General features: G+C 42.8%; 1 protein-coding gene across 1 annotated transcript in view; it reads right to left on the reverse strand.

Annotated features, from left to right (window-relative positions):
• Nucleotides 1–950, reverse strand: part of TRIM24 (tripartite motif containing 24) — a 59,742-nt gene extending 58,792 nt beyond the window's left edge. The window contains exon 1 of the mRNA XM_030468948.1: nt 563–950. Within this exon, the coding sequence (XP_030324808.1) occupies nt 563–950 (388 nt within the window). The remainder of the gene's footprint in view (nt 1–562) is intronic.
• Between the last annotated feature and the right edge of the window lie 11,810 nt (nt 951–12,760).

Here is a 12,760-nt window from a genome sequence, read left to right on the forward strand (position 1 = left end):
GACCACCCCTTGTCCAGGCTGTTTCCCCCGGCAAATGGCAACAGTAAACCTTTTAGGTTTTTCCTTTCACGCACATTCCCCTCCGCCTCCCATCCCACTCCGGGCGCCCATCAGGAGAAGCCGCCCAAGACAGGGAAGGAGTAGGAGGGGAGGAGGGGACGGCTCCTATCGTTTCTCTATCCACACAGAGAGGTCCTGGGAAAGTAAATTACAGCCATCCCTCCCTTTCGAAGTGGGAAATTTAAAAAATAATAACAATTAAAAAATAAAGAAAAACCCAACCCCACTCCCCCGCCAGTCTTGGCGCTGGCGAGCAGCTAACACAGCCCGCCCTGACAGGTCCCTGCCCCCCGGCAGTCCCACGGCCGGGCACCTGCACCCCGCCCACAGCACCCCGTGTGCACCCCAAGTTCACCGTCGTGACACCTCCCCGCCCCGCCACGTCTGTCACGACACTCGGCCCTCCGGGAAGCAGGGGACGGAGAGGGCAGTACCTAAGACCACGGGGACCGCGGGCCAGGCGGAGGGAGGGAAGGAGTCGGCGGCAGAAGGAGCTACTTACCGGCCGTGCAGTGTAGGGGTGAGGCCGTCGAAGAGAGGGGTGAGGAGGGGGGCCCCGGAGGATGCGGCTCCCTGGGGGTGCCGGCGGCCGAAGAGGGGATGGCTGGGGGCAGCATGAGGTAGCGGTCGGGCTGCGGCAGGCAGCGGAGGCAGACCGAGTGGAGGCAGGGCAGCAGCTTGGGCCGCCGGCTCTGGATGGGCTGCCCGCACACGCCGCAAGTGTCCAACAGGTTGAGCGGGGCCACCTCCCCGCCCCGCTCCGCCGGGCCCTGCCGGCTCTCGGCCTCGTTCTCCCCACTCAATGCCGCCGCCCCCGTTCGATCCGCCGGGCAAGGCCCCCCCGCTGCCGCTGCCGGCGCCGCTACTACCGCCGCTGCCGCCTCTTCCATTGTCCTGCGCCGGCCGCCGGAGCGCCGAAAGGAAACGAAGCGGCCCCGTTGCTCCCCGTCGCTTCCCGCCTGCTCTGCTGCCGCCGCCGCCACACCGCTCTCCGCCCCGCGATGTTTGTGTGCCTGCCCTGGGAGGAGGGAGCTGCCCCGCCGCGACACAGGGACAACACCCGCCCCTGCCCCGCCCCGCGCCCCGCTGCGCCCCGCCCCGTCCCCTCCCCTCCCCCCCCCGTGCCGCCCGCCCCGCTTCGTCCCGCCCCGTCCCGCCGCGCCCCCTCCGAGGCCCCGCCCGGGGCCCGCCGCCTACGTGCGGCCAGCGCTGCGCCCGCCCCGCCACAGGAACCCGCCCGACGGCCGGCGGAAGCCCCGCTCCGAGGGGCCTCGCCCCGAAGGGCCCCGCCCCAGCCCCGCCTTCCCCTCAGACGGTCAGGGGGTGCCCATGGTGGTGATTGCCCAGGGGTACAGAAGCGCGGGGCGCTGCCGCTTGTCAGCCCTCACACACTGAGATAAAAGCTCCCTTACCGCCCCCCTGGAAGCCCACGGTTCCCTCAGCCCCATTCCAAATGGCCGCCCCCTCGTCAGAGTAGCCTGGTGCTGGTTGTGGGAGAGGCCTTCACACCTTCTAAGAGGTTATCAGAGAGGTTCCCCTTCTCGCCCGCGCTTCAAGTGCCGGTGTCCGGTGTAAATTTTGGCCCGTATTCAGTTTGTTGGATCACATCACTGCCATGCACAGGCTGAAGTTGGGTGGCAAGCAGTAAAATTTAAAAAGTACGATGGAAAAGTGTGATCCCGGTTTGGATGAAACATTTGATTGGATCAAATGCCTTAACCTGAGTACACGTGCAAGGATGAAGCGCTGCTTGTGCTCTACGCTGGTCACAGGTGAATGGCAATGGAATCCCAACTCCTCAGAATATTTCACGTGGCTCTCTGCTTGAAGGTCCACAGCAGATATCAGCCGGACATCTGATAAGGACCAGCAGAAGAGGGCCATACATGACAAAAGCTGAATTTCTTGAGCGCATAAAACAACTGCATTCAAGAGTGCTGTCACTACTCAGCTTGTCTCACATCTATAATTTACCATGATAAAAGGAGAACAATGCTACAGGTTGTTTTGGAGGGAAGGAGGGGAAAGAGCAGATTTAGCTTTACAATGAGGAACTCTTAAGAGATAAATGTCACTCCATGCATAAAAATACCAAAAGAGGGATATCCTCAACTCTTCACTTGCCAATACAAAAGGAAAAAATATCACCAGAAGCAGTTTTCTGAAGCACACTTCCCGCCTTGCAGTCCAGCTGCCTCTCTCTCTTTGCTGAGACCCAGCAAGCAGTCGGGCAGAGCCCCGTTGTCCTGGTTCACTGATCCCATGCTCCCCGGTGTAGCTACAGTGATGTTCTAACAATTCCTTGGGATGGGAACCAATGGGCTGCAAGTGTGTGCATGTACTGATGAAGCAGATTTGGGAATAAAGCTAAGGGGGATAGTAAAGTTTTGATACAAGGTCCTTAAGGTGAAAGAAAAAGTATCAAATAATGCCATTAAAATGAACCTGTGGAGGAACATGTGGTAACTGAAGTATGGTTGATTAGTTTTAACTGCAAACATGATTGGAAAGTCAATGAGTAATATATTTGTGATGGTTGATAGCAAGTTGTAAAATCATCAAACTGGGTGCTTTCTCTAACTAGTATAAGCTGTTTCTCCCACAGGTGGCCACACAGGAAAATTAAGATCTTATCTAACGGTACGAAGATCAGAGGATATGAGCAGACACTTTGTTGAAAATTCTGATCCCCATGAGCCAGTATCCCAGATATAAGTGAAATGCTACAATTCTGTTTCCTTCAAAATATGTTTGCTTGGGATGTTGGCGAAGCACACTTGATCTATACTGTAAAATCTGTAGTTGTGTGTCATCTGATTTAAAGTAAATGTTTGAACTTGTGTGATTCTAACTTGAATGTAGAGCCCTGCTCTCCTTCCTGTTAGTGGTGGCATCATATTAAGAATATTCAGGACAGAAGCAAAAAAAGCATTGAAAAGGATCAGAAATAATGATACCAAAATAAACAGCCATGCAGCATAGGAAGAAAAGAGTGAATGAAAAAGCATTTAAGTATGAATAACTGTGTTGTTCAGGCAAAATGTGGAAACAGTTAACGAAAGATGATGCTCCCCATTATACTCATTTAAGAGCACTGCTTGTGGACCACAGCTACACTGTATCTGGCCAGATGGGACCCCAGGCATATCTGGCTTGAGGCTGCTTGTAAAAGGTGATGTAGACAAACTCACCATGAGGTGACAGGATGTGCTGTCTTCAGCCTGAAGACAGCTGCGTGTTTTGTCTAGTTTCTGTCAAAAGCAGGCTATGACTTGTTGGGTTCTCCAGTGTTTCACTGGAATGAGACAAACCAGTGGAGAAAACCTGAAGATGGTGACAAGCTGATAGAGTCAGCTTAGAGATCATGGAAATTACCTTGACTAGCTGAAGGAACCAACCAGGCACTGAGATAACTTTATCTCTCCTTCCCTCTTCTACACTTACAGAAGAATGTACTTGTTACTTCTATTGACAATATGTGACTTCTACTAAAACTTCTGTTTTTTCTGGACATCACAATTAAAGCAAATTGCAGAAGCGGTGTTATTCCTTCAGCATTTTGCCTGCTCTTTAGATATGTACTTTATGCCCACAGTCTAGATCTTTGCCATTTGTAATATGGATTCCTGCAACATAATAAAAAAAAAAAGTTACCATTCAGAAAGCTGACTGCAGAAGGAAATGGCTGCCAACTGCCCAGCAGAACTTAATGGAGAGCTCATAACTAGGAGCTCATTGCACTCAGAATTTACTTGCTAGCTCTGATTTATTCCATTTGTCTAAGGTACAGTTTGTCCCTTCCTTGTATTTCTAGATTTTCTACTAGTCAGTCACAAACCCCAACCCTTCCCAGATTACCCTGAAACATCAGCATGCACATTTCCTGCTCCTCAGGCAGCCATGGGACACTAACCAGTCTCTTTCCAAAGTTTTTTCATTGACCAAAACAAAGCCATGGGGACAGGATCTGGACAGCTCGGTTTTCTACCTTATGTGGCAACAGTAAAGGAAGTGGCAAACGACACTCAGTGCTCTGTATCATTAAAAAAATTCTTTTGTCACTGTGGTCATCTAAGAGGTGGATGTAGCAGCTTTTTGGCCAGACTCCACTACTAGCAACACAAAGCAGTCACTGGGAGGATCTGCCTCAGAATACACAGCATTTTCTAGCCTGGCTTCTCTTGACAAATGGATGTCTTAATATATGATTGGTTTTGCTGTTGAACAAAATCCATAAAATATAAAAGATGTTCACTGGTGGCAAGATGAGTGCATTAGAAATTCACAGTTAGGGAGATGTAATAAATTAACCTTTCCAGCAACAGTGAAGAAGGAGAAGTTCACATACCAGAACAGCTGGAATAAGCAGTGGATGAACAGAGTGCCTCCCTGGCTATGATGGATGAGTTAGGAATCAATCTAGAATATGACCTGGCCTATAGACTGCCTTTTTAAATTCTGCAATTAAGAACCTATAAAGATACAGGAAACCACCCACTTGCCCTTTCACCCAGGAAAGAGTGATATTTTCTACTTTCTCTTTCCTATACTTCATTTAGTCAACATGCACACAAACAGAGAAATCTTTTCCTCCAAACTGAGGAACAGTTTCTTAAGAACTTTCTTCCTGTCCTATTATATATGCTGTTCACCCAAATCAAATATTTCTTCAGCACCTGGCAAACAACCACTGGCACTCTTCTTTCACAGTCCAGAAGAGATTCACTTGACCAGCTTGGTCTCAGCTGGAAGCTCATCACAGATGAGGCTGGTTCCAACATCCTGGAGTGGGCCAGCTGCCCTGTAAAATGTTTCCAATGCTCCACCCAACACGCCTCCACTCTAACCTGTGGAAAATCAATACCACTTCACAGCTTCCCACTAGTTTCATGTTCAGAGAAGTCACTGTGCTTTTGTAAATTAACCCTGGGGTCATCCCATTGAGTTCCCTTTGAATAAAACCTGCTGAAAATGACCATGGTATTCACAAATCTCTTGTATTCCAAAATTTATTTTTTAGGGTTGACCTTCACTTCTGTTGAAAATTCCACAAACTTGTGTTATCAGCATGGCTAAATGTGAACACATCCCAGCTGGCATCCCCTGACAATGCTCTATCCAGTTGTTTTATCAAACAGTTACAATTCCCATCTCTAATCTCCAGTGGACCTTTAGAGATCTAGCATCACTCCTAGGGATGAGAAGGATGCCTGTGCTGAGACCCCGTGGTTCAAAACTGAATCTCTTTTCCCTTCCCAATCCTTGTGCTTCCTGGCTGTGCAGCCTCAGAGGAACTGGGGGAATCCCAGGGTTGCCCAATCCCAGACTGTCCCAATGATTAAAGAGTGTAGTCTCAAACTAGCCCCTGATGAGTTAAACGCAGACATTCATCCAAATAATCAGGCCAACAGATCACATTCCTAAATTATGGCAGTGCAGCTCCAAATCTGTCACATCCAGTTTCTTTTCTGAAACGTAAAAGGCCAGAAATAGCTTTCTGCAGCAGCACAAACAGCCCTGTTGGGTATTAGATTCATTTCAAGGAACTCAGGAATTATCCAGTGGGGGCCACAGCTTCTGTTGATAAATCTCAGTAATCTCAGGAATTATGAGGCAGGGGATTTAGCTGTAGAACCTGTGGATTTGAAAATTCTGTCATAATTGAGTGCTTAGCTCCCTACCTGCTCAAGCACTTCTCTTGCCTCTGTCTCTCTGATGAGGGCTTCCTGCTCACGTTCTTGTCAGCATTAGCACTGATGTTAATAAAAATGAAACACTGCAGAAACTCCTGTTAGTCTATGTTTCTGGAAAGGTCCAAAGAGGATTTGGACCTACAGAACAGTATTTCTGAAGTCACCTGGCTCTACTGGGGGATGGTAACACACCAGGATGAGATTCTGCCCTGACTTCATTCCTGAAAATGGACTTCCTAAACTTCTTTTTAAAGGAGGGTGAGGGAAAAAAAGGTTGCTTTAACAGCCACTTTCAGCATCAGTAGCAATGGGAAGGAAACCCCAAATGACTTTTTTCACCTCCCTAGTGTGAGTCTTTAGCTGTCAGGAGAGTCAAAATTTCATTTAACAAAAAAATCACGGGTTTCAGGATGTTCTTTCATTCAGATTAGGGAAAAAATTCTTCAACTTTAAAATACTTTGTAAAAAAAAATAATTTAGGACATAGTCTGGCTTTAAAATATGATTTTAATAACAAAAATTGTTTGGATTTTGGCCTTTCATTTCTTATTGTGTAAAATAAATGTTATACAGCTATATAAAGGCTTTGGAATCTTTTTTTATAAAAAAAACCCCTTCATCTAAGACCTTTACTAAATTACTAGAACTTCTACTCCAACTTCACAATCTTGCAAAGCATTTTTATTGAAAAAACAAAAGACTACAATAATAACAATTCAAAAATATCTGCAGACTGCAATGGAAAATGGTCATTATCTCATTACTGGTATTCTGCTGTCAGCTTGCTGGCCCCAACTGGTTTTCAGTAATGCCTTCACAGGCTGTGCCATTTTTTTGCCCATCCACAGGCTGAATATCCACAGTAAGGTACATTTTGTTCTCTTCTTATTGTTATTGGGTGTCAGAGGTTTATTTTCCCTCTTGTTGACAACAGGTCACTAAGAACAGCCCAGAACCAAAAATACATTAGTTTTCTCTTCTGTTCTGAAAAGTAACTGTAAAGGGGAGTTGTGCAATCACATATTTATTTTCCCAATGATTTTAAGTCAAATGTGCTCAGTTGAAATGGAAAGGGTGTTTTCTAAAGTATTAATCTATTTGCTAAGCTACTGCAACTTACAATCTATAGGTCATGATATTCCTTCACCTTCACTATCAACAATACTCTTAATGAACCCTTATTTTTTACCAGAAAATCCCATTCTTTCAACTTAGGCTTTTGGGAGCATCTGTATGAATCACAGCAAGGAATCAGCTGGGAAGAATAGAATCTCTCTCTTCCACTTCATTTTTAAATATTGCTTATATTCAGAAATGCCCTACTTTGCACCCAGGCATTACATCTGTATGCGGGATTTGCATCAGTGTGACTAAATTGATTTTGCTGCATCATTGCACATTTGCTTAATGTAAACAAGGCCTTTACTGATGGCTATGCTAAACTAATAAGAGAAAAATACAGTAACAAAAACTTGCTCTAAGGTTGTTTGGAGACAGCATTCTGAATACAGATACAGGGAAACTAAGAAGGGCTGGTTTGCTTTTACATGTTGCTACTTTTACAAACAGTTGGGTTTTTAATGAGGCAAAGCTTATTAAAAAATTCAGAATTCATCAATTTAAGCCAAAGAAGCATGCTACAAATTTCCAAGCAGAAACATATAACTAATTTTATCTTGGTTACTGAAAAATTGCTTTGCATTAGCAATTGGCTAGTAAATAAAATGTTTACCTCTTAGAAAGCCTATGACCTATTTAGAGTTTCCCTCTCATTGTGTCCCAAGCCTCATTCAGGCAACTAAACTGAACCCGTAGTGGACAACAGGCACCAGGACCAGCTGGAGCCAAACCAACTCCTCTGTTTCATTATGCAACTTCTCTAAAAAAGTCCCGAGTAGAGGGTGGGACACTGAAATAGAGGATAAACAAGTCACAATCTTGGCTAAAAGCCACAGTGGATAGACACAGGACCGTGTTGCCTGGGATAACACCTTCCAAGCCCTGTGTCTGGCCAGGAGTCAGTACGATTGCACACAAAGTTAAAGGCTCTTACCTGGCCTCTTGGCTCTGAAAGCTTTCTTTGCCATGGGAGACACTCTGACTTGTTTAAGCCCCAAGACTTAAAGGATGAAATATTCCAAGCCTCTCTCCAATTTTCCCATTCTATTGTCATTATTTATGGTTTAAATTCTTAGGGGATTATATGATAATGAGATTAAAAGGAGTAGATTATATATAGAGTAACAGTAGATAGATAATATGTAAACCTCACACATTTCACTCTCAATTAACACAAGGTATTTATGGATCTAGGCAACTACTGAACATCTTAGAACATTTCCTTCTCCAAGTCTTTGTGTTTGTTTATCATCTAGGGGAGAAGGGTGGGAAATGGGCAAAGTTCAATTTGCCTTTGCTCTTCTACATTCAGTTTCCAGCTGTAGAGAAATTCCTACCTGGGGTTACAATTTGACCTGTAAGTCTTAAAAGCAACAGTGGCAGTGATAAAGTGGTGCCACCTTGGCTGCTTAAATGTTCAGTCATGGCCTATAAGAACATAGCAGTGCTAAATGACAAATAAGGCATCTTTATGTTTCTTTTTTTTTTGACAGAGAAGAAACTTTTTGACTGCTGGAGATAAAAAGTCAATGACTGTGCCAGTGACAACTCTGCTGTCCCATCACAACAGAGTTGTGGAATACTGATGATAACCTAATGCCCATGTTTCAGCTTCCCAGGCATACTTTCCTCTTTCTTTAAAATAAAAGGGTGATTCTCAAATACACTTATTATGAGAAACAGTATTTTAAAAATTAAAATATAGTACATAAGGTGACAGAAATATTCCTCCAATTATTACAAGCTGAGATGCACACCTGTTGTTTCTGGTCCCACACAGTCTCTTGCTCATTAAATAGGGCAGTTTCTAGAGGCACTGTGCAGTATCCCAACCAACTCTTTCAGTACCAGGTGGATAAAGAAGCTCCAAGATCAAAAGCCTGTGATTCACACAGCTCAATGGATGACTATTGATTGAGGGTGTTACGGGACTCGGGGCAGGTCATTCTATGTCCTTCTGAAAAGTTTGAAGAGAAAGTTTGCACGCTAAAATTTTCACTTTCTGCTCCTTTACAATAGTGTAGCAAACAGTAGGGACTGGAGGTTTGCATAACCCAAAAGACTGTAACTGAAACCAGATTTTGCAGCTGTTGATTTGCTTCGTTTGACACTCACAAATTAATAGAGAAGTCAGAATGAGGCTTTGACTGCATAGGTGTGAACTTTCAGAAGGACTGGTAAGGAAAGAAAACCAGCTGTGCATCAGGATTCAGTTGTATTTCCGATGGAACCATGCAAGCACTTGTTACACCTCTTAGAAATGTTGCTGTCATCTTCTGACACTCCTAGAACAGCCCCTTAGTGCATATTTTTTGTTTCTATGTGGAGCTTTGTCAGGACTGTGCAGCCATTCAATACTGTGGGAGATCCTGCTGCTTCATAAATGAAACGTGAGTAAAACACGCAAGCTCTCCTAAACTGGAGAGCTTTGTAAGCAGAAGCTTTGTATTACAGTTACAGAAATCTGACCTACAGATCTGTGAAGCTGCGTATTTATGGTTTTCCAGTGCTTGAATAGATTTTAAAATAAACCAGTCTGTAAATATACAGGAAAATCTAACTGCAGCATTATGAAGTTGTGCAATGCAGCACTCCTGATTTCTTTTTGTCACAACTCTGTAGATCTGTAGGCAATATGTAACTAACTAAAAGCCTAATTTATTTCTTTTACTTCTTCTTGAACAAGCCATACCCCAAAGGAATATCTTAGTGATCTACAGTATCATGAATTTTAATGTATTATTTGATTATAACATTTGACTTTTCAGCTAGGATCAAGGGTGATGGTTCATCCATTAGAGACATACTCTAAGGTTACATGCAACTAGATTGAATTTTTATATATGTATCCCATACTTCCCTAGGCAAATTAGTGATTCTATAGCTCTGTTTGCATTGGCACAAAAATAGTATTTTCTTGTCCCATGGGCATGTTGTGAGGGACCTCAAAGACTGAGATGTCTCACATATTGTTGTAATTGGAAGACAGATAAAATTTGCAGCAGGCAGATATCCTAAATGTTAAAATGAAGTTGGAACTCAGAAGTAGTTTCTAATTTGTCATTATTATCATCCAGTAAAAGATTAAAATAAGGAGAATACTGCACATTTTTTTCTTGGTCTCAAGTAATAACTGGGTGCATTTTTGTCTTGGGATAGAACTCACAGCTAATGACATAATTTTAGTTTCATATACCAGCCAAAAAAGATTATTTCAAGTTATTACTCTTTCAGAGATTATACTGTATTAAAAAAAAAAAAAAAAGGTCAACAGGGATACTCAGTATTCAGATTATCAGCAAATATGGCTCAGTGTACCTCCACTAAAGTAACCAGGCCATGCTGTACTTGCTGACAGTCTGTCCTAGTGTCCCAACTCAGTTTTGCAGTGATTGATATATTGGTTCACCTTTACAAAATACATAATCTTAGCTTCTGCTTGATCAGTCACAGGTGGGTGACAAACTGAGAAGGACTGATGTAAAACCAGACCTGAATAGCAGAAGTATCAAGTGATTAACATGACAAATCATTTTCCCTTGAGAAAATTAAATAACAAAACCAGAAGAGGTGAAAACAATATGTACATTTCTTTAAAAACCACACTATTTTCTGGTAAAAAGAGACAGCCATGATGAAATTACATAACAGAATAATCAGTTTTCCACTGTATTATGGAAGACAAGTTAGAAGTTGCTCTAAATTATTTATGGTTATCCAATAGGCCAGTGCAGAATTTTTTCCATTCTGTAATTTTCTACAGAGTTGCCCAGGTACAAAAGCTAAACAGCTCAAGTTACCACTCTTGTCACTGGAATATGATGCCACAGTCCAACACCTTTCACAGTTTCAGGTACATTTGTTAAGGCTTTTCTTTCATTTTCCTACTTCCTTTTTCCTACATACATCCTTCTTTATCAAAAAAGAAAAAAAATCTTTATAATGTCAATATCTGCATTTTCAGTAACTGCATACAGTTGGATCCTACACCCTCCAATGTATTTTCTTGAATATATTTCCTGTTAACATTTCCTTTCAGTCTTTGCATTCTTTTACTCATGCTTTGCCACACTTGACTGACTTCTTCCCAATTTTGCTGCATTTCCCTTGCAGTATTTATGCTTTCCCACCAGTGCAGTGCCAGCTCCGTGCTGACTGCATTAAAGCAACCACGTCCCAACAGCATTACAACAAGATTTTGTCAGATCAGAGTCGTGCAGTAGTCATATCAGATATAGCACACTCTTCTTACACCGTTACCTATGATGCACTGTAGCTGAGGCACAGGGTTATATTAAGAAAAACACCTCAGGATTTTTAAAGGGAGTACAGGGAGCCAAAGATAAAAAGTGTTTCCACTTCAACAAGGTAGAGGGAAAAAGAAACTCTCTCAGTGATATATAGCAAGCCACTAAAAATGAGTGATTCAGACTTGCAAGCAGCCAAAGATTACCTCTCAAATGTCAGTCTTGAAGAAAGCAGCATTGAAGTCCTTCCCTCTTCAGGCTGCAGTCATGTAGCCGTCCCCAGATTGTTGGTATCTCTAAATGTTATAATCAGACAGCAAGAGAAAGGAGCTAGATGTGCACATACACTTTGGGTACTACAAGAGCTGGTGTGCTGGGACTGAAAAGTATTGAGAATCTTTAGGCTCTCTCTAACCTGCTCAGCGAAGGATGTTGCTGTAATTGTTGGGTTCCAAGTCTTCCCTCTGGGATTTCATGGGAACCATGCTTAGATCAATGGGGAGAAGAGGAAAATAAAGTAATAGCCCAGGTAGAATAATAGCCCATTGGTTTGGCCAAACTGGAAGCCTGGAGGTGAAAGAAGATTTCCCTGAAACAGGAAAAAGAACAGGTTTATGGCTTAAAGTGATGAGCTGCTTTGCCTGGATACTAATGTTTAACATAAAATGAGGGAGAAGGGAAAAAAAATAATAGGCAAAGAAAAGCTTTATTTGTCCAATCTTAATTTTCTTCCAGTGGACTTACAATTGTTTAGGTGAAAAGAGATATTCCCTGACTAGCCTTCCACAGCCTGACATGGAAATAAATAAAATTTTCCATCACATCCTGAAATAGATAATTTATCTGTTTTCTTTGTTAATAAATATAAAAAATAAAACAGACACAATAAAACCATTGCACAAGAGTATATAGCAAAGGGGAAGTGTAAACCATGTTGATGGGACAAAATGGAATAGTTGGAGAATAAGACGTTTCCATAATTTTCTTGTGTGTAATCACATGGAGAAATCTTTCAAATATGGAAAATACCCTGACTTTTAAATTTTGATCCAGAGTTTGTCATTTCAGAAGAATTTCCCAAATATCAAGTAAAAACAAGCAAAAAAAAAAAAAAAAGGGTTACTTCATAGAATCCAGTCAAGATTTTTGCTTTATACAGTGAGAGTAGACTGCCATCCCCTTACATAAAAATCTTACCTAAGCCAAGGAAAAAGAGTGTCATTAGACATGGTAGTTAAGAGACTCTCTATTGTTCTGATACTCACAAGCATCCCATAGAAATTAAGCACGTTTCTATAAAGCCATCACCATTTCATTTTCCATTCAGCTGCACTAGTGCTAAGTGGCATGTTAGGGCAGGAGTTGATGATGCAGCTTAGGAGGTGAATTGGTTTGTATCCAGACATAAAATGAGTTGTCTTGCAGAATGATATAAGGGAATTTAATTTTGCTGAGTCAAATTTGAGTGAAATAAATAGACCCAGAAGGCCGACTGTATTGAAGGCACTGTGTCGATGTAACGAAACTATATTGCTAAACATGTTTTAGGATAGGGTTTGAGGTTTCAAATGCATAAATCTTAGCTTGTTTTTTGCCGTGGCAACATGAACCACAGTAAATCTTTTAAACCTTTTATTAAAG

This window comes from Calypte anna, chromosome 1 (assembly GCF_003957555.1).
Source record: "Calypte anna isolate BGI_N300 chromosome 1, bCalAnn1_v1.p, whole genome shotgun sequence".
Classification (NCBI taxonomy): domain Eukaryota; kingdom Metazoa; phylum Chordata; class Aves; order Apodiformes; family Trochilidae; genus Calypte; species Calypte anna.